This window comes from Aptenodytes forsteri, unplaced genomic scaffold, assembly GCF_000699145.1.
Source record: "Aptenodytes forsteri isolate BGI_AS27 unplaced genomic scaffold, ASM69914v1 Scaffold411, whole genome shotgun sequence".
Taxonomy (NCBI): Eukaryota; Metazoa; Chordata; class Aves; order Sphenisciformes; family Spheniscidae; genus Aptenodytes; species Aptenodytes forsteri.
This window is the reverse complement of record NW_008794119.1, coordinates 550,167-577,945: the sequence shown is the minus strand read 5'-3', so window position 1 is coordinate 577,945 and position 27,779 is coordinate 550,167. Positions and strand designations below refer to the sequence as shown.

The 27,779-nt window shown below is 45.0% G+C and overlaps 1 protein-coding gene across 1 annotated transcript; it reads left to right on the top strand.

The window, feature by feature from the left end:
- The first annotated feature begins 4,998 nt into the window (after nucleotides 1-4,998).
- On the top strand, nucleotides 4,999-22,084 carry CUNH8orf46 (chromosome unknown C8orf46 homolog). Its single transcript, XM_009276811.1, has 6 exons — nucleotides 4,999-5,065; nucleotides 8,131-8,186; nucleotides 14,557-14,719; nucleotides 18,936-18,997; nucleotides 20,678-20,763; nucleotides 21,898-22,084. The coding sequence occupies exons 1-6, from the start codon at nucleotides 4,999-5,001 to the stop codon at nucleotides 22,082-22,084; spliced, it is 621 nt and encodes a 206-aa protein (XP_009275086.1).
- The last annotated feature ends 5,695 nt before the right edge of the window (nucleotides 22,085-27,779 follow it).

Here is a 27,779-nt window from a genome sequence, read left to right as displayed (position 1 = left end):
AATCCAGGAACCACAGGACAAGCTTTAATTAACGTGCTTGTTTGTCCAAAAATGGTTATGTTCACATCAGGAGCCAATAGTCAAAATAATCTTAAAATGTTTTAAAGGAAAAAAATGGGAGTGAAAAAGCCCCATTCAAAAATGATTGTGCTTTATCAGGGGAATAAAGACCTCACTGATCAATTAGCTTGAAAAATTAATTAATCAAGGGCAAATGTAATTAAAGTTCGGCATCTTAATAAGCTGTTGTTGTCACAGCCCAATTTGGACATATCGCTCTTTTGTTGACATTTTTAATGCTTTCTGTGGATTACCAGTACATGACCAGTGTTTGAAAGCTTGTTAAGCCTCCACGTGCTCAGCCTGGCCCTAGCTTTAATGCTGGCTCAGTGCAATCCCTGCTGCTGGCACAAGCTCTGCGGGACTTGAACCTTGCAGTGCTGGGCATTGTGCTCCTCGCTAATCATTGTATGGACTTACTCAAGTGTGTTTTACAAGCTTAGGGCAAATTTGTGAATGTCCAATTATCTATATGTAACTTTTTTAAGAGGAGCCAACCAGGCTTGGGGTTTTTTTCCCTCCGGATCCCGCAGTATCTTTCTGTAACTAGCGGGGGGATGCTTTCGGCCTGGCTTCCAGGTCTGGCTGGTATTTCCTTTCCTGATTAGCAGAGAAGTCTGAGCAGTAGCCCTTTCAAACTGCACGACACTTGCATCCCTCTCTCCTGGTCCCCTATAGTGAATTTAAAGTTCAGAATGTTTTTTAAATGCCTTGATCTTATTCCCATTTGGGTAAAATCTGTTACAGCGGCTTCCAGCCAGATGCAAATTAAAATGTTGCTTTTGAAAATGCTTCACTTATTCACAGACCTTTCAGCCATGCAGTGCTACTTTAATTTTTGACTAGTTTTTCAGACTGCTATGGGTATGAGGTGAAGTTGTTGATAGCATATCTGTCTCTCTCTTCCTTTCACTTAGAGAAAAATAACAGATTATGTACGAGAAGCTCACTTTATATTTTGCTTTTTTTGTTGGTTTTCCTTTTCAGTCATTGGCAGCTGCAATTCTGTGGCCCTAAAATGAAACAAAGCGATTTGCCTTCCACAAAAAATGCCACTTGCATTGCATCACACAGAAGTGTTTTAGAATAAATGTCTGCAGCATGCATGTGCAGTTTTGTCCCGTCTTATTTTTAAATGGTTAACTGTGCATACCTCTGGTTCACAATCCTATTCCAAAAATACTTGGGGTTTATCCTTATCATATTGCCCAGCTAACAGTAAGAAATAGGCTCAAGTGGCTCAGTACGGATTAGATTCGCCTCTTACGCAACAGGGTACAAGATCCAGAGAGAAGCCAGAGACCTGCCTTGGGAAGAGCTCTGTCCTCTGCTGGCCAGGGAATCCCTTGGCAATATCCCTCGCATATGCTGAGAGTACCGGGATGCTTCCCACCAACCTCACTGGAAGAAAATGCTGCGCTGGAAAAGCATTCATTTGTTTACAAAGGCCAGGATAAAAAAGTTCTAGAGGTTTCTGATACTTATCTGAAATAACTCAGGTTTTATTACAGTTTTTGTAACCATAATTAATTTTTTTTTATTTGATTCCTTTTAAGTTTACAAACTCTGGCATACTTGGTAAACAGGACAAGCATCTACACTTCTTTCTTCCAAATCTGGCTGAACAGATGGGAAAAGCACCCTCGCCACCTCCCCAGAGAGACATTTCGCCAGTTTCTGGGATTTTCTGCCACGTTCACAAGGTTCGCTGAGCCTTCTGCTGTTTTCACCAGTTGTTTTTACCTCAGCCTCAGCATACGGCTCTTCCCCTTCTCCACCTTTCCCTCCTTTCTACCCACATTCCAAAAAATCAAATACCTTCCCTGTCCCAGACCTGCAGATCAGGTTAGATGGATGTTTTGTCAGACACCGTATGTCTGTTCTTGTGTCCTGAGTTCCTGAGTTCTCCTCCTCCTCCTCCTCCTCCTCCTCCTCCTCCTCCTCCTCCTCCTCCTCCTCCTCCTCCTCCTCCTCCTCCTCCTCCTCCTCCTCCTCCTCCTCCTCCTCCTCCTCCTCCTCCTCCTCCTCCTCCTCCTCCTCCTCCTCCTCCTCCTCCTCCTCCTCCTCCTCCTCCTCCTCCTCCTCCTCCTCCTCCTCCTCCTCCTCCTCCTCAGTTGTCCCCGTTCACCTTTGGTCGCCAAGTTCTTGCATCAGCAAACGTTTTGATGCTTTACTGACAACACTGGGAGTTCAGGTATTTGGTAAACAGCTATATCACAGCTCACAGTGAGGCACTTGGATTCCACGTGTTGGCTTGGGAGTCTTCAGTCAAAGATACACCCCGGTGCAAAAACTTTTTTGGTCTTCTTATGGCTGCAGTGGCACCATGTGAATTAAATTAATAGCTTATTGATTGTGTTTAGCAGTGAGGAAAAATTTGAGCCTATTTTCTAGATATTTTATTCAATTTGGGGAATAAAAAAAGGATTCATAGGATCAATAAACATTTGGTTTCCTGCTCCCACCACAGACTGAACTCTTGCTAGGTCAGTAGGGAGCCAGAGGGACAGACTGTGTGAAATCATCTGGTGTGGCTCTGCAAGCAGTTCCTAGGTTGGAGATCATGGAGAGCATCTTCCTCAAGTCTAAAATTACTGCCTGCTGTTCTTCAGCAGGTTGCATGCAGTTGAGCTTTATAGTACACTTCCTTGGCAGGTGTTATCACACCTATTTTGTAGCTAGATAAACCAAGACATTTGTCCAAAATAACTCACGGACAGCTAGAAAAAAGTAGCCCAATATGTGCAGTCCTTCTCTTGAAGCCACGTTAAGATTTCCTGCAAAACCCTGGGCATATATAGTGCTCGACTACCCTGTAAGATCTGGGCAGAATGAAGCAGCAAACTCCCTTTCATGAACAGGGGAAAACTCATTCCCAGATGAGACAGATTATATTGGCCCTCCCGAGCCCTGTTTTTCTATGGAAGTGATGGGAGAGCCTTTTGTCAGCTCTCTGCACAGAGTGACTCATCCCCAGAGCATCATGTCCCTTGCGAAGATAGGTGTTCAAAGCCTACCTGCTCAAAACCTAGCCTATAACGCAGTGAATGCCAGCTGGTAACCAGCTCTTGAGTCTCACTTCAGTTTCCGCATCCGCACCACCCCTCAACATGATGAAACACCAAATATTTGTTCTAATGTTAAACCCCAGCTATGATTTTAAAATATCTTTATGTCATACCTATAACTAGGAAAACAATGACTCAGATCTAAAAGTGCCTCTTCTCATAGGACTCTGAATATCCAAAGGTGAAATAAAGGGTGGGTTAGATTTGTTATAGCTTTTTTTTTTTTGGCCAACTATTCAGTGTTGCTCTTCATTATTTTTTTTATCCTTTTGAAAGCTTTAAAGCCTCCCTGCATAACCGCCTCTGCTCCATTCACTGCTGAATGGACGGTGCGCTGATCTTTTTCTCGGTGGGTAATGGATTTGGTTTGATTGCTTGACACAGGAACAATAGGGCGATAAACAATTGCATTCGCGCCCGTGCAGCTCCCCATCTGTTGAGCGTGTGCGCCTTCAGAGGGAGCCAGGCAAGGACAGATGAACACGCCAGCCGAGCCTGATGTTAATGACATCAGTCATACAAGCAGAACATGTGGCGTAATAAATCAAAAACTAATTGAACTTTTGCTTGATTATATTGCCGTCCCACCGCCCGTTTCAAACACGGCACGGTTTCCTGGGACAATGCCTCCAGCCCCGCAATGGCTTTGCTGCCCCTGGACAGCAGGAGGCTGCCCTGGGAGGTGACAAGTGATACCAGCTTCTCTTCACTCGTTTCTTTCTTGGAACAGTGACACCTTCCACTCAACCAAAATGCTTCCAGGCTCAGGATGCGTATTTGACCAATATTTATTATTTCAACTAAGAAACGTTACATGAATATGACAGTGACAGCCCCTGTTTGCTGTCGCTTTCCGTCTGGGACTGTTGGTGGCAGACGTCTATAGGAGAAGACAGCACTAGTTTTTGTGTCAATTACACACACGTGCTAGTAATGAAGGCTATTCATTAGACTGATATAATTTAATATCATTATTCACACTTGAAAGTGTTTCTGCTACATCAGTTGCTGGAGCCTGCAAGCCAAAATTTTCTATCTTAGGTGTCCATGGCAGCAGTAAGTCACCAGAAGTTGAGGGGGCTGATTTTCGTAGATGTGGAAAGGAACAATTTCTGATGGGAGCATTAAGGAATGAAAAGCTTTGGCAAGAAGACCCTTTATTGAAGTGCATAAATACGGAATTAGGCCCCAGAACCATCAAGTCATGTAGGAACTCATCTATGACTGAGCCACCTGCCCTCCCTCTGCAGCCACTGAAGTGTAGGGGGATATAGAACTATGGACGTCTGCCTGACGTGCCCTTCTTTAGTCATCCGCATTTGAAATTTTACACTGAAGTGCCCAGGATTCAGGCACTAGTTTATGAACTCAAAAGGTAAAGCACAAAATGCTTTTCTTAATACACCTAGAATCAGCTCCTCATTATATGGGAGGAGCAAATTTTTATGATAAATGTGTTAAAGTACACCAAGTATTAACCCAACTTATTTTAAAAATCCTTGCAGTACTTCTGTAAACGTTTATTTGCCTATACATTGGCTGCACAGAAGAGACTTTAATTATTAGCCATTTATTGTAGAGGATTCTCCAAACTGGTAAAAGGAGACATAAAATAAAATGTTCCTATCTGAATAGAGGGTTAAGTAACAGCTAAATTAAATCTTTGCATTAATAGTATTCATAGAAAGGCAGATGGGAGCAGAAAATGTTGCAATGAAGAATATGGAATGAGATGAGATCACAGCATCAGTCTGTCCTTTGTAGATCTGGACAATGATCACAGAGCCAGATTGGATTAGTGAAACCTATTTACCAGAAGTTCAGAGCGGTTGCATGAAGCTGAAAGGCAGTCAGGAGGGAGAGGTGGAAAATGCACCAGATTTACAGCTGCAGCGACGAAAATTTAGAAGTTTTCACCACTGTGATTTCATCCAAATGTGAGTACATCAAAACTGTAACAACTGCTACGGTGTTGTCTTTTAGATGGATGGGATGTTTAGCGTCGGGGAAATCTCTGAAGCGAGCAGCTCATCTGTTCTGCCGTGCTGTGCTCTGCTTGCAGTCCAGCGCTCGCCGCTTGTTTATGGAGCTAATCTGTGCAGGTGCCTCGACACTGTGGCTGTGTAAAATCTTTGCACTGGCAAAATTGGGAGATCTGGAATCGGTGTTGATATACCTATGAGGTAATTGCTAAAGTGACAGCTTGCAACTGTGTGGCTATTCTGTGGAATAGAAAAGAAAATGAAGTTCTGCGAGCAGTTAGCAGCTCAGATGAACCGGGTGAACTGCATGAATGTTGGATTTAAGTCTGCTGGCTCAATAAGTGGAACATTTCCAAAGCCATGCCCTGGAAATGAATGCATGATTAACATTAATTGCTTGTAATGAAGAGTAAGAACCGGACAAAGCCCAGTCTGCATTTGATTGAACAAATTAGTTTAAACTCAATAGCTGCATACTTCAGCAACAAGAAAAAGAAAGCAGGTAAAAGCAGGGAAAACAAATTGTGGGGCCAGATCAGATCTTTACTTGCAAGCTGCGAGCATGAGCTCTCAGCTGCTTAATTTCAGAATATAAGTGGAAATGACAAAGTGAACCATCACTGTAATTGGTTTTGTTGCCCAAAAGCTGGTCTGTACATACAAACAACCTTTTGCAGGCAAACCCAGCAACATCATCTGCAAGGATTCATTCTTCCCTTCCTGCTCCCACTCCCTGCAGAAAATCATGTTTGCAGGCAGAGCCCCGCAGCCCCACTGTTTGCATTGCTGCCATTGTGTTCCCGCGCAAGTGGGTCACTTCTGGCTACCTCCGTGATTCATTCTTCATTCAGTGGCTATTCAAGTAATTGCATGTTTGCTGGTGCTGTGACTTGCCTTTCATGCCTTGCCTTTCTTCAGCCCCTGTAAGCCATTTGCCACTCGTGCTGGCAGACGACAGGCAGAGAGTTGGACTGTGGATCATAACGTACTCTGAAAATATGCAAATTTATCACCTGGGCACATTTATGTGTTGCTCCTTGTGCACCAGCCTGGGTACCAATAACAGCACAGCGGTACTTGCTTCTGGTAGAAATCCATATAAACTGTGCTCCTCACACTGTCCAGTAAAATACATACAATACCAGAGAGACATGAAGATGATTCCTTGCATCACTAAACTTTCTGCACTTGAGTGTTTTGTTTGTGAGCAATTAGTTTAGTCCTCACACGATGAAATTCCAGAAGGAAAGGTGATTGCAGCAGCTTCATAAGCAAGTTACAACATATTCCTAGGAAAAAACCCCACCTCCATTATGTTTGTCTGGTTTTCATCCCACACTCACCATGGTTTAAAATATAAAACGTGTCCTGCAGGAGAAGGCAGTAGGGATCCCTGAGGATACCACGCCGTGCAAAACAGACTGTAATCAAACTGACAGCTTAGCACACTCTCAAGCTCTATACAGGCAGATAACTTACTTGTGATGAGTTCGGTGTGGAAGTACCCTGTGCTGCAACGGGTCGCTGGCAGGGACCCTGGGCAAGATTTATCACCTCCCGTGTTACTGTCCTGTTTCACTGTGGGCAGAGCATCGGCCGAAACTTTATTTCTAGCCAGTGGGGTCCTAATGCTCAGCACTTATATCCTCACTGGGGTGTCGAGGGGTGGCTTTTAGACACACACAAGCTGTCTAGGAAGAGTAGCTTTGGTCCCACTGCCAGCTCTGCTTGTACCAGAGCCCTGGAAAGCCTGGTCACTTGTTGTTCCTGCCATCAGAGGAGAGGAGTTTGGCTGCAGAAATGAGCAGCCTTGAGTGAACTCCAGCTGCTTCCACAGCTTCAAAACTCTCTGCAAACATTAGCACGTAGCAACGACAAGCACTGCAACTCCTGGAGTTGAATGTATGCCAAAAATTTAAAGGAAAGCTTACCTGGAGAGCAAGAGTCACCTGTCATCCCATAACAAACCTTCCTGGCTCGTCAAAGCCTTTGGACTATATGCGGAGCCTGAATAGGAAACCCCCATTCACCTGCCTTGCCCTCAGGGTCAGCCTTTAGAATTGGAATTAATTCTCCAAATTTGGCAGGTTTTTACAGGCCTGTTTCTGTCACCGGCTGCTAAATCCTGTAGTCATGACTCCTGTATCCTGAACACGTGGAAGAGCAATAATTTTAAAGGGCAAAGGGTAAGACATGATGAGAGAGAGAGGTGGGAGTATCACTGAGTTTTTCAGGCCAGTTTCAAGTCAAACTGAAACAACAAGTGTTGAAACAATCTTCACTTTGTCCAAAAAAAGCCCCACCCAAAACCAATCGCTTCAGTCCAGTCAAAAGCTTGGCTTATGGTCCTGGCATCTTGTGTGTCCAGTGGCTAGCGATTCTGGTTTGCTTATGATTTTGGTGTCTTCATGGGTTTAAGAAATAAAATTGAGAAAGAGACTTTAAGCAAAATGCCCCAAGTTAAGGAACCTAACGGGGCATTTTGAGGATTGAAAAAGTAAAGACTAGGCTTAGTGCAAATGTTGTGCTTTGGACATCATGCAGTAAAACTGAAACGATGTCACGAAGCAGTTCGAGCTTATTGAAGAAGTCCCTATCTAGATAAAATTATAGGCCTCTCCAAAGTTAATGTATACACTAGTCATGTTTGAAGGTGACTGGATGGAAAGAGAAGCTCATTTCCTTGTGAAACTTTGGCAGGTGGGAGGCCAGATCAAAACTCAGAAAGGGGAAGGACGGTTCCTCCTGGAAGCCTATGGGAGAGGTACAGAAACTTGGGGAAGGCTGTTGCCCTGTGCCCACGGATGTCTGTATTGTATAGCTAGAGCATGGTCTCTGAGATGACATTAAAAAGGACTTTCTTTTGGTTTGTTTCAGCTGGAATCCTCCTTCAACCCTTTCTCCCCCCTCCCCCCCCATGCCCCCAATGTATTCTCACGGAGGACTTTTAGAGGCATGTGTAGCCTCATCTTGTCCGCCTCCACTGCACCCTGACCATGTTCCTGTTCTTCTTTTTGCAGCATGTAGTCCTGCCCGAAGACGAGCCAAAAGTACGCAGCACATCCTAACAAAGAGTGTAAGAAAAATATCTCCTTTTCTCTCCCCCCTTTTTTTTTTTAATTCTAGTTGGCTACATTTGTCCTTAAAAATGTCATGCATAAATGGGAAGCAGATCTTTCAGGGCAAAGAAGTGCATCGGTGTCTGATGCAGTGAGTGAGGTGGGAAACAGAAAGGGGAGTTTCTGTAAAGCTACAGTTTATCTACAGAAGCGCTTTGAAACTTCAAAAAATACAGTCTGTCTGTGCAGAGCCAGTCAAAATGAACATAACAGCTTATCAACACGGGTCATCTGAGGGAATCACAGATTTAATTCTTATCCATAAAGCCCTAATAATAGTGCCAGAGGGACATGCAGGAATGAAAAGCAGACAAATCATATCAATACATACATGCATTAATCAAGGAGCCAGTATCACATTCCCCAGGGAATTTGGGATAAAACCACCCAGCAATGGACTGTAACCTCGACTCAAAAAGATGGCTCTGAGAGAGCCACAGGAGGATGCTTGTGACTTGATCCCAGCGGCTCTTGCCTGTCCTCGGCTCACCCCTGGTGCACCGGCACAGAGGGCACAGCCGGAGTTTTCCCCACTCCCTGCAGGTGAGGTGCCCCCCCCAAATTCAATAAGCCAAGCTCCCAACTGGCAGCATCCCTGACTCCATTTTCTACTCTGCCTGCCCTTCACAAATGCAGAGAAAAACTAACAACTGAGCCCTCTCTCAGTAAGTTGTTCGATATTTTTAATCACGAAGGCAAGGTGTGCGCAGCCCCAAAGAAGAGCTTGTCCCCCCTTTGCTGTCCCACAGCTGCTGCTGGGGCACGAGCCATTTTCACGGCCCTCGTGCAAAGGAGCCCAGCCGAACGGCACGGGGTCGACCTGCAGCTAAAGAGCAGGGTGGCGGCTTGCAGCTGGGCACGGGCATGGTCCTTTCCTTCCCACCCAGCCGTGCCCAGCCCCACCACCCAGCACAGCCCTCTCGCCTGCAGCGCTGTGCTGCGCAGTCTCAGCTTTTTTTCTCCTCCCTCCCCATTTTCCCTTCGCTGTATGGGGGACTCTTGTTCCCCGCAGTTCTCTTCAATAGGTCTGTAAACATTTTTGCCCCCAATTATTATGACTAAATAAATAATAATAACAGCAACAGTAAAAGAACTGAACATTTTTCATGCTCTGAGAAAAGGTTTTCCAAGTTTGGACACTTTGACACATTGGTTCGGGCTTGAGGTTTCTTGTCTTCAGAGCCAGTTTTCCCTCCTTAAATCCACTTGGCCCATTCACAACCCCTTCCACGATCCTTTTATCACAGTTCTGACTTGCAGGAATGACAGCCTCTTTCTCTTGTGCATATCAAAGCACTTTTTACAAGCTTTGAGACTCTTCTGCCAAAGCATTTCTTCTCACTACAGACCTGTCTCTTCTCTAGCACTTTGATGAAATATTTTGCTCCATGGTCTTTCCTTTTCCATGCCCTATCCTACTTCCCAGCCCCATCTTCGTTTGTAACTAGCCTTCTCTTCATATTCCTGATTCCCTAATCTCCCCACAGCACCGTAGGTCCCTCCTGCTTACCACACTTACCCGTGCACGGGGAAAAAACTCGCCACGTTTACTCCCATCCCCTCTCTTGATTATTAAAGCGTATCGCAGGATCCCAACACTTCACAGGATGCCTGAAGTGGCCCCCAGGAAGGGCCAATAACACGCCTGTGGTGTCTGAGTAAAAACTATGTATCTGTGTATTTTCTCAAATTGTGAAATATCTTATTTTTGTCCCGTAACTCAGGCTGAGGTTTCAAAATGACTTTTCATTCCAAATGAGGATGAAAGTCATTGTCGGAGTGTTACTCAAAATCAGCCATTTTGAGATACTCCTTTTTTATTTTTATGCCTTTGGTATATTTTGTTTGTCCCATAATGGAAAAAGAGCAGAAAAGTCCAAACCAAAGTGAACTATTCCGACTTAATAAAACAGAATGCTCAGATAATTTCTCCCTCAATTTTTTGACAAAATAGATACTTTTCCAACAAAATGCCCAGATTTCTTCTAACCAGAATTTTCTCATAAAACTAGTCAGCTGGAAATTTTTCAGCTAGCTCTCATTGAAATCTAGGGCAACTGTATGTCTGTTATGATGTTCCAAATCTCAGCAGATAGTTGTTGTTTCTATTGAGTGGGAGCCTCTAATATTTGATTTGGATTGGATCAGCTGCTGTAGCAGCGCTATACTCATAAAGGTCTAAGAAAATAAGATAAGAAAGTCCCTGTTTTGTTGCTGTATTTTTAGAGGATTTTTTTTTCCTTTGGGGCTTTCCTGACCCCGATTAAAGACGTCCTTTGATTGGCCCTTAGTCATGGTGCAGGCAGCACCATATTAGCAGTTGGAGCACAGAGCCTGAGGAATGGTCTGCAGCTCCAGCTAAGAAAACAAGCCAGGCTCTCAAACCAAAGCAATTGGCACAGTCAGCTCTTAGGCTTGTGCATTCCCCTTCTTCAGTATGATGCAGCTGCTTACAGCTCATGCGCAAGCATGCAAATAAATCGCGTACTGGAATATACATGCCTGTGAGGAAGTTGTGATTGCCAATTTCTAGACCCACAGAAAAGTAGCAGAATGATTATTTATTTCTCACTTTTACCGCTGCACCTGCAGTCAGTGCTGTAGAAAGGCCTCAGCTAACATGAAATCTTCTGCTCTGGTGATTGCAGTGGATGCACAACTTTAATTCTTGGCAAGGGCAAAAATAGCAAGCAACGTGGACATCTGCCAGACCTTTTTTTCATGGCAGAAATACTCAAGCAGTGTAGCATTAAGTGATTTAACATTCAAATGACTGACCTTGGGGGGTAACTTCCATCACATTCAAGAACCCATCCCAAAAGCACAATCATGAATGTGGAAGGGTGAGAGAAAGAGGGAAACACCTTTTTTTTGACTGTTTCACCAGTATGCTTATTTGCAGTTCCTATTGCCCTATTAAGAGTTATTTCCAGTGATAGCAGATCTTTCCCTTCTCTTTCCTTGCTCTTCTAGCCCCAAAATCCTTTGGGTAGAACTGTCTGGACACCAGTACCTGGCTACTTTGCAGAAAAATGGCAAATCCCTCTGTGCATGCTAGTGCTGCCACATTAAAAATTGTATCAGCATTAGACCATCAAAAAGAGCTTAACTCTACAAATCTGGCATTTCCTCCACTAACAAGCACTTCGTTGTTCGGCCTCTAAGCTTCAAAGTTTTATCCAAAGCCAGATGTTTAATTGTCACTTTTTCTGGTCGGTTGTTGGTTTGGCGGTGGGATTTTGGGTCGAGGAGCACTGGCTGGGTTGTTGGAACACCCTCTGCACCGCTCTGCAACCCTCCTGCATCCTCCGTGCTCCCTGTTCAACACAGCTAATTCCAACAGTGGGTATGCCAGGTGGTAAAATCCACAAAAAAGAGACTTTCCTGAGCTCTGAATTCACAGTTGGCATCCTGCAAACAGACTGAGCTGGTCAAGGGACTTACAGGTTCTAAAAACAGTAGTTATTTAGAGAGCAGTTTACTAATTCTGCATAGTTTGGCTGACTGCCATTCACACAGATTTAAATTCCCTGGTACATCTAGAAAAGAAAAGTGACTTCCAGCTGATCCTTCTGCCTTACCCTAGGTACCCTAGAGAAATGTCAGCTCCAGTTTAGATCAAAACTGCGCTACAGCAGGTTTAGTTTCCTGACCTAGATAAGTCTTTACATATTACAGTAATGGGTGAGGTAGCCAAAGTCACAGTGAAATCTTGAATTAGGAGGTAAGAAACTCCAAAAGTGTACTAAAGCCAAATGCTGCAAGGAAAGATATTAACTGAAAATGTGCTATAGAGATTGCGCTGTTGTCTCCAGCTGTAATGGAAAATGGCATTGCAACTTATTTATACAGATTCTTCTGCTTGAAGGCATTTTGGCATTACTGATATGACATGTAACAAGGAATCTTGAAAACATAGACAACGCGCCTAAATAAACTCCTATTAATGGAGTTTAAAGTCCTGCTTCCTTTCCCCAAACCAAATTTCATCCTTTGCAATGCATAGGCAGATTGTTAAGTTTCAAGTTTGTGGTGATTTACACTGATCAAATCAGCCACTTTCAGGAATAGAGACGACTGCAGCCAGCATCCTACTTACCAAAAATGCTCCTTCCATGACCATGCAAAAGAAGTGACCTCAGGTGGCTCAGTAGCAGAGGGTTGAAGACATTTTCTGTCACACACCAAAGACAACTGAGTGTGACCAAGAGCACTGCGCATATTTCCAGAGCTGTTGGGAAAGGTGAGCTTTGTAGCATTCTTTGACAGCTGGAAGAGCTCGGTTCACGTGAGGCAGACTCCAAGGGTTGTCATGAGAGACCCCTGCCAGCCACCGCCTCATCGTATTAGTGATGAAGACAGATGTCTCCACCGATGTCGCTGTGGTGATGGGGGGTAACGCTTCTGGTAAGCAGCTTGCAAGGTTCGGGTGATCAGGGTGGTGCAGTGAGCTGCACACCCGTGCATGGCCACGGGAGCCTGCGAGGAGCTGCTGCAGAGGGATGGGGAGGTCCTGGAACTGGTCCAGGGGCAGCTGGGAGGGAGTCAACAGCAACTGCTTAAGCAGCAACAGGATGCTTCCCACCACCAGCATCACCCTCATTTCTGAATTATCGGAACGACGCTGAGGCTCGGCTCTGTCTGGCAGCACCAGATTTGTGGTCAGTAGAGCTGGGCCCCAGCCGCAGCCTCCTTTAGCACGTGCTTGTCTTCAAGGACACCAGTAGTCCCTTTGACTTTAACTTAACACTGGACACGTCCTTAAGTAGCTTACGGAGCAGGGACTGTGTTAGGCTGTGTGCCAAAATCCACAGAACTAAGAGAAAACCCCTCTTACGTCTTGGATTAGGTTTTGGTTGCCTCACCAGCCCTTACCAGCAGTATTTTTGCCTGCTGTTGGGCCGTTTCTGCTCTTTGTCCTGCTGGTCAGTAGTCTCTAGGTCATGTAGCCTTCTCCAGACGCCTGAGGGTACATGGAGTCAAAAGAGTAAAAAGTGGTCAGGTTGGGGTGTTTCTTTTTTCCTGCTTTGGAAAACATTGGTTTGCATGTGGTTTTATATCTGTGTAAAAATTCACGTACACAGAATATTGCAGATTAATGGCAAACTGAATTAAAACTTACTTAAAGAAAATGGACAATTTTGCGTGAGGGGACATGCTTGAATGCGGTCTTGTTTTTATCTTCAATGTATGTTAGAAGGCAGAGCAATAGATGGAATTAAGGCTTTTTCTATGCCAATAGCGGACTGGTCAGTTGCTGGTGTCAGTCTTGAGACAAAATAACTGTATTTATATATAAAACACATAGATGGCAACTATCAGTCATCAGTTAGATGCAAGTAACTGCTTTTCTCCTGGTCTTCCAACATAAGATCAACATAAGTACATCTAATAGGAAACAGTCGGAATACTTGCCATGTGTCTTGTTTCCTTGCTGGTTTGGATCTTCGCCCTTGTTCTCTGTGTGACAATAGGAAGTCTTCAGAGAAGAATAAGAAAAAACAAAGTATGAAACACTCTTTCCCTGCTGTTGGGACTTTAATCTTCTTGAGAAAATTGTTTCCGGACCATCCTGGATAACCGTCCTGATGGATCCACCTGCTTGGAGCCTATCCCTGTTTTTTAAGCTCACATTAGCTCTGGCCTCCCCAGTTGCCTGTGGCAGCACAGTGAGTGCCATGGCTGAGTTGCGATCGATGTAGAAAAGAACTTGATTTTGTCCATGATCGTTTTCAGGGACTCCGTTCAAGATAAAGGGGGCCTAATGTTCAAAGATGCAGCTCTCAGTGAGTTTCGTTTGTGCAAGCTAATGTTTGTGAAAATTAATCTCTAGGAGCACAATTATTCACCGCCTTGTATCCTCTGTAGTCATTTACCAGGTATAAAATGCAAATAAGTCCAAAAGACAGGAGAGGCCATGAAGAAATAGCATTTATAATTCACATTGCGTAAGTTTAACTGATTGCCCAAGATACAATGTGATAAGAAATTAAATTTGAGCTGTCTCAAAGGCATATCCTATTCAGTAGATCTTGAAAAGGACCACATTTCAGTCTCCTGAGGAGAATACAGAAAGGTGCAACTAAGTAGCTGGGTCCCAGAGAGACCACACGTGATTTTCCCATACTTTTATACATCCCATGCACAGAGGCAGGACCCAAACAAAACAAACCCTTCAAATCTGACAGTCCCCACCCAACAAAATCCCCTTTGGATGACAGTAAAGCAGTGGGAAGAGCAAGCGTCATGCTGCTCCCCTGTGACCTTGACAAACCACCTTATCTCCAAGGCCGGGTGTAACGGGATGGTTTTGCCTCTTCCTTGTAGGTGGTAGCCGTGTCCGATCATCGGCCCCACAGGACGGAGAAGCTGCAGCCCCACCAGGGTGACCTCCTCCAGATGCTGTACAGCGAAGATGAGGTGCGGGGCTTGGGCCGCCTGCAGAGCGGGCAGCGGGGACCCTGCCCTGCCAAGGGCGCTGCCCAGCACAGTAAGTCCACAAAAGTGGCTTTATTCCTCTGTGGCTTCAGAACACTTTTAGATGCTGCAGTCTTCCAGTCTGCAGTGAAGCAGGTGCTTTGTTATGTACCTGAAGGATACTTCCATGCTTAAAATGTCCGGTGGAATTAATGAGATAACGACCATGGCATTGCAGAGCTCTCGCTTTATTCTGAGTCATAAACGCGCTTTATTCAGTCATAAACGCTCCCTTTCCAAAGGCTGACAATATTTCAGAAATGATAGATTGCATATTACTGAGTTCGCCTGAGTCATCTTATTGTATAAGATCCCTGCTTAGAACTTGCCAGAACATAATTATTTGGGATGAAATTTTAGATTCTGGATGTCAGCCACAGACCTGATTTTGTTTTCTCAACCAAAACTTGTTCAGCATATTTGTGAGAACCCGTGAAGGAAAAATAGAGTTTGCCAATGCAAAACCAAGGAAATGAGTAAACATAAATAGACGGGTCATTCAGCTCCTTCAATGCTGGTGTGTTTTGTTTGGAAGGTCGAAGCTGGAGCAGGGCCATGCAGTTTGGCAAGGGGTGGCCTTTTAATCAAAACCGCATCTTTTGCTCTCCCTTGAAAAAGTCGTAAGTCAGTCATAAGCCTTTGAAAAAATCCCATATGACACGTGTTTGGTAGAGACATTGGACATTTAGCTGTTAAAAGGTGCTAAATCTGTAAAGCAGGTACTACCATGAAGGTGCACATTCTTCACACCACCAGTCTGCAACCGCACTGCTCATAAGCCATCCCATTTGAACACAGACCAGACAAGAACGGGGCCTGGGAAACTGGGAAGGAACAAACTGAGCTTGGGACCATAGGGAAAGATCTCAAACCAGGACCGGCGACAAGAAATGGCTGAACAAAAAGCTGGGGCTTTGGGGCTGGAGGGGGGAGAGGAGGAGGAGTGGCTGGGACCGGCTGTGGGGTGGTGTGTGGCAGAGAGCCGGTGGGGGAGAAAGGAGGGACTGCTGGTCTCTGCTCTTAGGGGCAACAAAAAGTAAAGGATGACAGGTAGGTGCGAAAAGATATAGGGATCCAAAAAGAAGAGCAGAAAAGGGGGAAACAGTTCTCGTAGGGAGAGAAAGGAAAGCGATTGGGCAAAGAAACTGGAATGCTGAACGGGAAAGAGGGAGAAACTAAGTTTAAATTAGAATGAAAAATTTTTAAAAAAGGACTCACTGAGGAGTGGAAGGAGGGAGTGAGGAGAACAGGACAGGACAAACTCACCAGGAGCATCTGGACAAGACAAGAGAGCTACTGCAGGGCTGCCTAAGCTTGTGCAACAACCTCGCCATGGTTGTTTGTCGGACCCCTGTTCCCACCAGCACAGAAGGTACTCGGGGACCACGGCAGGGTGTCTCCTGCAATAGCTCCCTAGGGTCTGTCCATCCCTGCCACCAGACTCCTCGGTGATGCTCGTCACCTCACACAGCTGATGTATGCCCCTTTTCTGGGTGCCTGCTTCACACCTCCAACTGCAACACCCGGGAGCGCTCAGTTCCTGCTGCACTAAAAACTGCACTTTGACTATGAACAGTGCTGCATCCTCCTCAAGCCTCTGAAAAACTGGATCCCAGGAACCTCTGACCTTAAACTCAGTACCTACCCCTGCTTCCCTGGCATAACTCCTTGTCCTCCTGGAGGTGACGAAGCTGGGTTTTTAGAACATTTGTGCAGATGATGACCACAGTGATCAGTAATACAGAAAAGCAGGTGAAAATATTAATAGTTCTGTCCTCAGAGGATTCACTGGTGGGGAAACTAAGAATAGGACTGTGCACTGAGAAATAAAAGCTAAGGATGAACAACTGCTTTCTGAGTGAACGCTGTCTATATGAGTGAAGCAGAAAGTCTGTGGAAAAACGGTTTCTGGTCACAAATTAAGAGCCTGAATCTCTAGATCCTTGGGGGGATGAAATAACTTCCAGTCCAGTTCTGGTATTTCATAACTTTTGAGTGCCTGACTTTACAGATTCAGCATTTTAAGGGGAGGAAAGTAGAAGTGTTTGCAAATATTTATATGAAAATAGAAATAGCTCTTTGCTGTGATGTGCTGCAGTGTCTGGTTTCAGTACGCACCGTACTAATAATACCTACACAGAGAACAGGGTGCCATGAGAGAGTCTAGGAAGGACCAGCATAATGTGATACGAAGTGAGGTATATGTATGGATATGTATCATCTATTTTCATTAATCTCTGTACAAATGTGACCTCCACATAAATTTCACGCTTCAAAAACATCCTTCAACTTTCTTACTGGAAATAGTTTTGCCTGTAGAGTTTTCCATGCTTGCTCCATAGACAAGTACTGTTGAATATCAGAGAGACTTCAGATTTGGTAAAGCACAACTTGAAATCTGGGTCATAGAGCGAACAGTTCAACTTCCAGAGGAAGCGAAAAATGTGTAAACAGGAACATAGATGAGAGCATCAGCACACTTATTGCTAGCATCGGAAGGCCTACCCAAATATCAAAGCGTAAGGACGGTGCATTCCAGCACGCAGGAAGGCAAGTAAGTGTAATGGAAGGCCAGAACAAGAAACCCCTGACTGCACTCAAAGCTGTGCTTTGCTTCACAGGATGGATAGATTAAAAAAAATTGCACTTATTCTCCAGGAAAGAAGTACTTGGTTTTGTACCAAGTTTTTGTACAAGTATTCATCTTGGAAACACAGGGCAAGTCAGAATAACAGATGTGGAGCAACCCTTGTCCCAGGCCTGGACACCCATAGCACCTTCTGGAAGTGAAATTCACACCGCACCCAGCCACCACTGTCCTGAAGAGCGCTTATGAACCTGAAGCCATGAGGACTTACTTTTGCTTACGTATTTTGCTAAAACTTGGCCAGAACATTTTCTATATCTAATAAGAAGAGGGACAGGCTGAAGGGAAGAATCAGACAATGTAAGAGCAAACAAAAAAAAGAAAAAGAGAAAATGTGGGCATTAGCTGAAGCACTGATGCCTGGAGCCGCTTGCTGAATATTGTTAGTGCCTAATATGCAAGATTAGAGGAGGTAATTGAATTAAACTTTGATGTGAGGGATACAGTTAGGTACCTAATGGAATTACTGGGGGGAGGGGGAGGGAAGCGGGAAGAGAGAGGCTGGTTAAGTTATTTATCATGGTCAAGTATTGCCCCCAGAAGACGACAGTTCTGATTGCTAACTGATGCTGGAGACAGCAGCACCTTGGCTATTTCTGATGTTTGTTGTCATTATTTATATTCCATTGGTCACAGCAGTTGTGAATCATATTCTATCCTCTGTCTTGGTGAATCTTGGTGTTTCTGTAGGTCCTTGGTCTTCACTTACCTGAATATCCTTTTAAAATCAGCAGACAACCGAAAATGGCCAGGAACAGAAAGAAAAAAAAAAAAAAAAAAAAAAAAAAAAAAAAAAAAAAAAAAAAAGGAAAAAAAAAAAAAAGAAAAAAAAAAAAGAGATCTCCACATTTCCACAGCCAAATGGGAGGATTTGGCTCCATGAAAAAAATCTGGCATCCCTCACTCATTTATTTCCTCGGTGCAACTAGCAGGAATGTCAGTGAGCATTTATCCATGGATGAGTTATTGGCTGAGTGCTCACTTGTAACTGAAAGGTAACCTGCAGGTTTGAGGACAGCAGAGAGAGGTGCCACTCAGCCACGGGCAGACGGAAAGGTTGGAACCCCTCCCTGTGATGGGGTGGATGTAGCACACATCTCTGCCCAGGTAAGAATAACTCCCCAGGGCAATCCAGAAAGGAGAATGATCTCCTAGGCAGGACAAACCTGGCAGTGGGGGCTCCAAGACGCAGAAAAACTGCGTTACCCAACCTCTGCTGAGGAGCAGCAGACGGGACCGCTCTTTGTATATACGTACACGTGAGTGTTCACAGAGGGGGAAGGGCTCCCACTTATCTTGGTCTGCTAAGGACAGTTCATCTCATTTGAAAAGTCTAGGAGCAAGCAGTTGAGTGACTTTCCAGAACGACTTAAGCAATTCCAAAATCGCTTACTTTGACATCACAGTAGATAATCATAATAAAGAAACTTCTGCACTTTTGGCTGTAACCAAATCTAGTGGGACTATAACCTGAATCTGGGCTCTGTTCATATCTGGGTTTAACTGCACGGAAGGAGGCTTTTAATACAAGTTGTGCCAATGGGATAATTACCGAAAATGCCATGTTTCTTACGCTTTGCAGTGGGAATTACTGAACGAGAGTCATCCAAGTCGTGTAATCACCTGTTGGATGGAAAATCTCTGGTAAGTAAATACAGCAAGACCAACTACCACTGTCTGATGCATCTTAAAACCTAGTACCTGTCAGTATGTCCCACATTAACGGCATGCCAGTCTGTCACAGTACGTGCAGATTTCACAGTCTTCGTTAAGGCTTTGAGACATGATTTATGCCAGAGGATCCTTAGCTGGGAGCAGAGACTGCCATAGGATGGCTGCCCCTCGGAGAACCAGGAAGGGTTGTGGGATGGAAACAGGCAGGCTCCCGTTCTGTATGCTCAGCCACCTGCAAGAGCTGGGAGGAATTAGCCTCTTGTTTCTCAAGGAATTTCACAAATTGGGGAAAAATTAATTTCTAAAGTGGAACAAGCATCACATAATTCATATTCTGCAGAATACCAACCTGACAGGATAATCAGACCAATCAAAAATGTCAGTACAGAGTTGATAGACAAATCATCATACAAAAACCAAAAATCTGTTCTGTAATGGACAGACAAAATGTTGTGGTTAAAAATGACTAAGCTTTACTAAAACATTTTCCCTTCCTTCTTTTTCTTACCAAAAAAAAATTTTCAAAGTCCCTACATTTTATAAAACTAGATTTTCAAACAGAAAATAGTCCTTTGAAAAGTTTCTGACCAACACCAGACCATGCTATAGAAACTTCATGGCTTCAAATGCTCTTTTGGATGGCTGCAATATACTTGCTAGCTGGTAGCTGGGCTGCACTCGAGAAAAATGACTGTACAATATTGAAGGATGGTCAAAATTAATGGCGTTCAGTGTAATGAAACTAATTGCACCTACCAATAATTAACCCGGTTAAATTTCAAGGGATGCTTGCAAAAGTGATTTCAAACATCTTTAAGTCTTGGGATACTTGCAGAGCACACCTAAACGTATCCAGTCTCAGATTAATCCCATGGGAAATAGCCCTAGACAGCTTGAGACCAGTTATAGTAGTGACAATAACACAAAGAAATTTTTCAGTATTGCCAGTAAAATCAGTCAGTGTGTTTATTGCCTGTAATAATGACAGCACATCACAATTTTGACATTTTTTTCTATTTCTGGGCAACCCACACTTTAGCTTACCATCTCGGAGGATATGCCAGTCTCAGTCGCCTGTTTATGGGAAAATGTGACTCAGTTCTGGCGGGCAATTTATGATCAAATAAGACATGGAGGAAGTCGATGATTAGGCACTTGTGGGGCCGTGGCAGAACTGGGGCATGAATCAGGGCCCCCCACGCTACAGAGCAGCACCCGGCAAAATGGGGAAACATTTCTGAACGCTCAAGAAACAGTGACGGCTGGGACAGCTGCTTCCCAGCCAGCGGTAGAGGTGGCCTGTGAAGAGCTGCAAGAGGCAGGCTGCTCAGTCTGCACAAAGCCTCGCCTCCTTGGGAAGCTAGACATAAAAACTAGGGAATAAAAAGTTCTGCAAGCCTCCCTCCTTCGATGGGAGGTGTAATTCTTGCTCATACGAGCCCTGTGCTGAGCTCAGTGAGACCGTTCACGTGAGCAATCGGTATTTGTGTGGGTAGGAGTTGGGCAGTCAATTCTTTGACCAGCCTGCTTTCTCCTGTTAAGAGATTTACAGTATTTATTCATTTTCCTAAAACAGCCTCTTTCCTCAGACGAACCTGGGGTCCCTGCTCATCAGTGGCGTTTCCTAATGACATGCTTTTCCTCCCGCAGTTCCCACCATCGCCAGTTGCCCATATCACAGCAAAAGCGGCGGCTGTCACAGACTCGCCCGCAGGTGATGGCACTCCTACAGACGAGTAAGTCCCTTCCCACCCCTCCGGCCAAGCCTGGGGGGCTGCGTGTGGGGCGCTGCCGGGCAGGGAAGGGGACGGGACACCTCCGCCACAGGTCACACTCTCACCAGAAACACAAAGAAGTGCTCAGCTGCAGATCTCCTCTGAATCGCAGCTGTAAAACCTCAGCGATTTACAGTAAAGCCATGCCGCTTGCTTCCCAAAGGCAGGGAGAGATCGGCTGAAGGACATGCTGATTATATCGTCAGCCATGGCCGTTCAAACAGCTGCCCCGGTGCCAGTTACAGCTGTGTTTTATCACTAGAAAGAAAAGCATCTAAATTCAAAATTTAAGTATTTTCCCCTTAAGAATTCTATAATATTTGCCCTAAGGCAGTTTAGAAAATGTAATTAAATATTTTTTAAACAAAGCTTTATTGCCTTTAAGTGTAATTAAGGAACAGTTTGACCATAGTAGAAATGCATTCATCAGTAGACAGTTAACCCAGACACGGATCCAGGTGATATTTCAGATGTTGCCATTGCCACCTGAAGACAGTAACAGGCTCATTGTCACAGTGTCCTTGCACTTTGTATGCAGAGACATAAATCCCCCTCAGACGGTGTAAGCCAGCGCAGCCCCCTCGGCCAGGTGGAGCTCACGCTGCCTGGGCGCTGCCGCATGGTCCCCGGGGCTTTGGTGGAAGGGCTCAGCTCTGTCCCCAGGCCACCTACCAGCTTTTTCTATAGTGGCAAATGCTACAGAGTAGTGGTCCCACTTGTAGCCCATCCCCTGGTGTGAGTGTTCACCCAGATCGCAAGTCAACGACCACCTACCAGCTTTTTCTATAGTGGCAAACGCTACAGAGTAGTGGTCCCACTTATAGCCTGTCCCCTGGTGCGAGTGTTCACCCAGATCGCAGGTCAATGCGGGGCTCCAAGGGGAGCGGGGGCAGCAGGGAGGGGGCAGCTGCGGTGTCCAAGCCCACTGCCTCGCCCAGCCCCTGCTCACCCCGGACTTGCCAGTCCCAGGGACAGGCGAGGCACGGACATACCTTTGCAGACAGGCAGCCCTTGGTTTTCAATGGCTAGTGGTCGTAAGCAGAGGAGAAGGGCCACAGAGATGAATGCTTTACGCATCTGTGCTTTATTTGCCAGCCACAGGCAGCGCTGGAGGAAGACGGCAGAGTACGACCTGACCCTGCCACCGGGAGCAGAAGCTTCCCTACCGCTGACGGGAGGCAACCTGTGCGGGACGCCCAGCCTCCTGAGGAAGATGTGGATGAAGCACAAGAAGAAGTCAGAGTACCTGGGGGCAACAAACAGTGCCTTTGAGGCGGACTGATAAGGCTCAGCATCACTTGGAAAGACAGAAGGTCCTTTAGCCAGGACAAGGTGCTCTAGGATCGATGAGGGAACTGACACAGCACAGCTCATCCAGGAAAACAATATCCTTTTTGTTACTTGATGCCATTGCCTCAGAATGGTGGGAGAAAGGCTAACTAAGGTAAAAATTGTGATGTGATGCAACGCACTGGCCTTTCTTCATTGTGATATACTAAAATCCCAAGTATCCCACTAGAATTACATCTTGATTCAATGATGCTGAAACTACTGCTGGCCCATTCAACATTTTACATGTCCTGTCTGAATCAGCTCGGACTCACAACAAGAAAAGCCTACCAAGAGGTTTGTGTATTCCTGCAAGGCAACAGATCGATTACAGAGTGCCATTAAATGCCAGGGGTCTGCTCGTTTATCAAACTTTGCTATGTGGCAAGTGATTGGTGTTTCAAAGTGTCCTGCCAGATCAAACTATGAGCAACTGGATAGCTTCAAGAGATACTTTCTTCCATAGAACCTGCTTATATGTTAACTGATAGTTAGCAACTTACTCTCTACCTATGTGGTACAGAATAGTTCACTAAGTGCATGAAATACTAGGAGGAAAGAAAATCTGTAAATGGTGCAACTAGGTGACTAAACACAAAATATTTGCATATAGGAGACCTGTGCTTATAAATAGATGGATTTAACAGAATTTGCTCAAAAAATTTTCACAAAATTTTTTCAATTTTGAAATTGCTGGTCACGGCCCCTTGGGTTTTCCTCTCAAAAAAAAAATTACAAAAAAGGTTTCACCAGTGTTACAGACTGTATTATATTAGTCATGAACAGTACTTGCCTCATATGAGTGCTCCCCTGGTTATTATAAAAGACTTTGGTTTGCCTGAATACAGAACTTTAAATATAAAATTGGAGGAAGCGTATCTCCTGTTGCTCATAGTAATGACGATCTTCTCTAACCTAACTGCCAGTGCTCCAAAACATAAATGAAAAAAAAGGTCTTACTCTATAACAGAAGCAGAGGAAAGAAGCTCCCATTTGAAACTTGCTTGCCTGCAGCCAGTGTAGTAAAACATAGTGAGATGCCATGATACACAGTGCCATGGTACCGAGGTGAGGAGGCTCCAGAGCCGTGAACCCACCAAAGGTCTGAACCATACGTCGGCAGCATTAACGGCGATTACAGCTCCTTCCCCTCCTACCACAACCGCCTGGGCAACTTCTGCACTTGGGGTACCTGCTGACTTCATCCACTGGTTGTGTTAAGATCATCTTCAACCTGGACTTAGAAAAAAGCATATTCTGAATTTCTCTTACAGCCCAGGACTGAGGGAGCCTTGGCAGTTATTCCCGGTCAGGGGCCACCAGCTCAGAGGTACCAGGGTACCACCTGGACGGGAGGGAAAGGCTGCTAAAGCAGTCCTCTGGCTTTGGGGTGAGTGGGGTGGAGCAGCACACAGGAAAGGTTTGCAGCTTAACCTGAGTAACCAAAGTCCATGGGATGGGAAAGCAACTGGAGCGGCCCAGTAGCTTTACAGAGCAAATGTCCCCGGTGGCTTCAAGGAGGGCAGCAGGGGACACCTATGTGGGGCTGGACGTGCTGGAGAAGGCAGTAGGATGGGGAAGGAAGTTCTCATTTAAAAAGGTACTATGGGTTTTCATATGGCCAGAGCCAACTCAGTCCAGAGTCTGCCAAGGAGGGGAGAGGCACTAGCCCGTCATAAAATATCTGTCAGCCTTCGCGTTCAGCTGTCCGTCACTGCTTCAGTCACAGGCTTCTCCTTCAGAGGTGCTCAACAACTCACAGAGGACAGCTTGGCAGCTAGAAATCACACAGACTCTCCCCTCCTCCTTACCAAAGGCAAAAGTCCTTCTCTGGCCCAGCAGCCTGACAGAGGGATGATTTGCTTTCCTGCTTTTCTTTCTTCCTCCTGGGAAAGAAGGAGAACACAGGTCCTCGTTAACCACACACTGAAAGGCCCTGGCTGCTGGCAAGGCAAGGAGAAGAGGCGATAGTGGCCCGGTGTTGACCATGTGTCGCCAGCCACGGCATGCGAGAGCAATGCCGATGCCCACTGAAGGCTGCACACCTGAACAGCACCAGAGCAGTTTTCTCACAGGGGTCCATCCCACCTTTAAATTAAACCCTGACACATTGCCCCTGTGTAATAGTCCGGACACTGTGACCCTGCCAACATCAGGTCCTCCATGACTGAACCAAGCTGGAGCCATGGCCAAGATTTTCCTGAAACATCTTTTACAAATATCACCAACCACACTACACCCCCCTCCCTAGCCCATAGAAATCCTGCCAGAAGGTAAACCTAGTAAATTCAGTGGGACTACTCTCTTGCACAGCAATGCATACAACTCAAGGAGTAGGGAGTATAGTAATCACCAGTTCCCTTTTTTGGTCTCATTCCCTAAGCAAAGCAAAAATAAAGAAGATGGACAGACACTGGGAAAAGTCCTTTTTCTGCATTTGGGGTAATTAAGACAGTGAGCATTTGTGGTACCTGCCCTTGTAGCTAACACAACCCATAGAGCGCCCAACACACAGTCCAGGGCAGCAAGAGATTTGTCTGTTGAGAAAGCTGTATTGTAGTATTTCATTTGTTAATTAATAGCTTTAAGCAGTATGAGGAGGGAGGTGAAGAGATGATTAATGTTTCTACCTAATAATTGGTGTATCTTGAAATGTGTATTTATGGTTTTCTTATTTATTTAATTTATAATTTGGTTCTACAAGAGAAGGAGAGATTTACAAGAAGCATATTTAATTTCTCTGTATTCCAGGACCTGCTGTGGAGATTTCTTGTATTGTAGTAGATACCTATTTTATTGATTCAGATAAAAAATATCCCATTCATAAAAAAAATAAAAGAAACAAGTAGCATGTGGTAACATACAGATCTCAGTGACTTAATAGCTTTTGGGAAGCATTTAGTGGAAAGTAAAGGCAGGGTTTATGATACTGAAGAACATGAACACCTGATGGCAAAGAACCCAAATTTTGCTCCCCACAGGGAGAGCCTGGAAGCGTATGTTTGTGAGCGGCTCCAATATTTTGCGGGTGGTAGAATCACTGTTTGTTATCAGATACTCAGAGAAAAGCCCTGGCACTGCCAGCATTAGATACACATTTACACAACTGACCTCAAAAGCATTACTGACACGATGTTTAGTCTCACTGCATCCCTGGGAGGTAAGCAGTGTCACCTCCCTCCCATCAAATAAGAGCACCAAGACAGAGACTCCTCGAGGGTAGCTAAGGCTCTGGTTGAGAATAAAACCAAACGCTCCCCATCTTCAGTCCTACCGGTTGACAACAAAGTCACTTAACTCACCTCAAACACAACATGGTCTTCGGAGACCGTATGCTGAACCACGGCCCAACACGAGGTGGGTCGTACAGGGACGCAGGAGCCCAGGCTAGGGGACCTGACTCAGGACTGCAAGGGGAAAGACTTTAAGATACAAGGAGGAAAGAAAATGTACGGTGTTGACATCCTTCACCAACCCGGACTTTGGAAAGCCCGTCCGTTAAGAGGATGGCTTGTCCCCCTGCCTGCCACGCTGCCTGGACTCTCTGCAGCTCTGGTGAAAAGGTGCCACATTTCTGGTCTTTCCATTACAGACAGTGTCTACGTTTAAAATGAGCTACCGGGGAGTGTCTTCTTGATGAGTGTCCACACCACAGGACTTGGCACAGATTTTTTCCAGGACACGGGGTAACAACCTGGCATCTGCTGGGAACTCCTCTGCGAATACCCGACCCTTAGTTATGTGTTAAAAATATCGGCATGAGTATGGAACAGGATGTGGATATGCAACATATTTTCCAGATGAAAACGTACAGAAGGCAATGTTGGGTTGACTCCAGCGCACCGTCAGAAAAATGTGAAATAGTGATTAAAAAAAAAAATACGAACTGTACCATTTTTCCTTCAAAGACAGAAAAGTTGTTAACTGTGCAGCCGACTGGCACTGCCTGACCCATGCATACTGTCATACTTCGTAACATCTATGAGAGGATGCATATTTCAGATGTGTTTCATGTCATTTTACAATTTTGGGTTCCCCGGAACTAGAGACTAAGTGGGGCACTGACCTGACTGAAATAGACTGCGTGATGACAGTCCATCACACTTACAGTAATTTATATTTCATTTCCAAAAAAGGGTTTCTAATTTCTTCTCACCATTTCAAAAACATCTTTGTGATAGAGCTACTCATTAAAATATCCATCATTACTTTGCATACCACTATATTTAAATAAACTGTAGTGAATTTAAAGCTAGGCTACTATATAAAATAATTCTTACTGATGCATGGGAAAAAAAAAAATCTCAGCTATGCTTTGCCCGCCTTTCTTTTGCCCTTTTGCACTCACTTTACAGATCCTGTAGCAAACGGGTTTGCCAGAAGAGCTGATCACAGACATATCGCTGCTTGGGGGAATACCGCACACTTTTTACAGAAAAGAGTTTTAACTCAAACATTGGCATTTGCAGAATAATTTCACATCCGAGAGTTACCCAGCCAGAAAGGTTGCAATATCAGGACTGGCACACACAAAGAAAAGTGAAACAAGTCAGATTGCTCAGATGAAACCCTGTACATGAACTCTACAAACAATGCAGATATCAAATAGCCATAAATATTTTATGCTGACCAGCTGACCCAAAGGCAGGAGATCGGCGCAGACACTGCCTGGCAGCCCCCGGTCCCAGGTGTTTCACCCCATCAGACCTCCCACCCCACAGATTCACCTGCCCTAACAGTTTACTCTGCTTTATTTTAGACCAACATTTTCCTACTGCGCCGTCATGGTTTGCATAGCAGTGAAATAGTAAGAGGCAACACACCATCTATTTGCTTGATGCTCCCTTTTTTTTTTGGGGGGTGTGACTGCGCCGTCATGGTTTGCATAGCAGTGAAATAGTAAGAGGCAACACACCATCTATTTGCTTGTTTTTTTTTTGTTGGGGGGGGGGGGGGTGTGTGCACTGGACCATAAAGCAGAAGAGACATGCAAAGGGCCCCGCAGCATGCATGGTCCTTTCCCCCCACCACTGACGAGGCACTTTTTGGTGAAGCAAGCCCTCGGCGCAGCCATGCTGGGAGCTGACGCTGCGAAACCAGCCGCTCTGCTGAGGCGTTGTCTGCTCCTGCGCTGCGCCAGCAAAAGCGAAGGTGGGGTTCAGGAAGCAACAGCATCCTCGTCAAAGCATTTGTCCGAGTAACAAGGACCACTAAACACACAGCAAAAGCTTCAGAAGTTACAGGCTACTTTAGCCTGGGAGTGCAGGGACAAGCCCAGCAAGACTGTGTTTAACTGCTAGACTGCACAGAAAGTCCTGCAAGTGATTTCTTCTAATAAAGACATTAACCTTTCCCGTGAAGACTGCAACCCTATAACTTCTTTATAACTCTATCCCAGAGCCCTCATAATACTCGGTATCTGACATTTGTCCTTGTAAGTTAGGATGCAAGCAGATTTTTTTATCAGATTTGAAGCAAGTTGGATAAAGATTTATCTATAATGAACCCTTATAAATGGGGTTGATCAACACTCAGACTCTTGCAATGTCTATTCTTTTGATCACGATGGTAACATCTAAAATCCAAGCTTGGCTAATCATTTTTTTAATCATTTACATTATAAATAGAAATAACAAGTTATTTAGCTG

Excerpts from the sequence above, each read along its gene's own strand:
- CUNH8orf46 (XM_009276811.1), top strand. The coding sequence starts at position 4,999 with ATGCACCAGATTTACAGCTGCAGCGACGAAAATTTAGAAGTTTTCACC. Across the intron at positions 5,066-8,130 it reads CACTGTGATTTCATCCAAAT|CATGTAGTCCTGCCCGAAGA; the intron begins GTGAGTACATCA and ends TTCTTTTTGCAG. Across the intron at positions 20,764-21,897 it reads GATGGCACTCCTACAGACGA|CCACAGGCAGCGCTGGAGGA; the intron begins GTAAGTCCCTTC and ends TTTATTTGCCAG.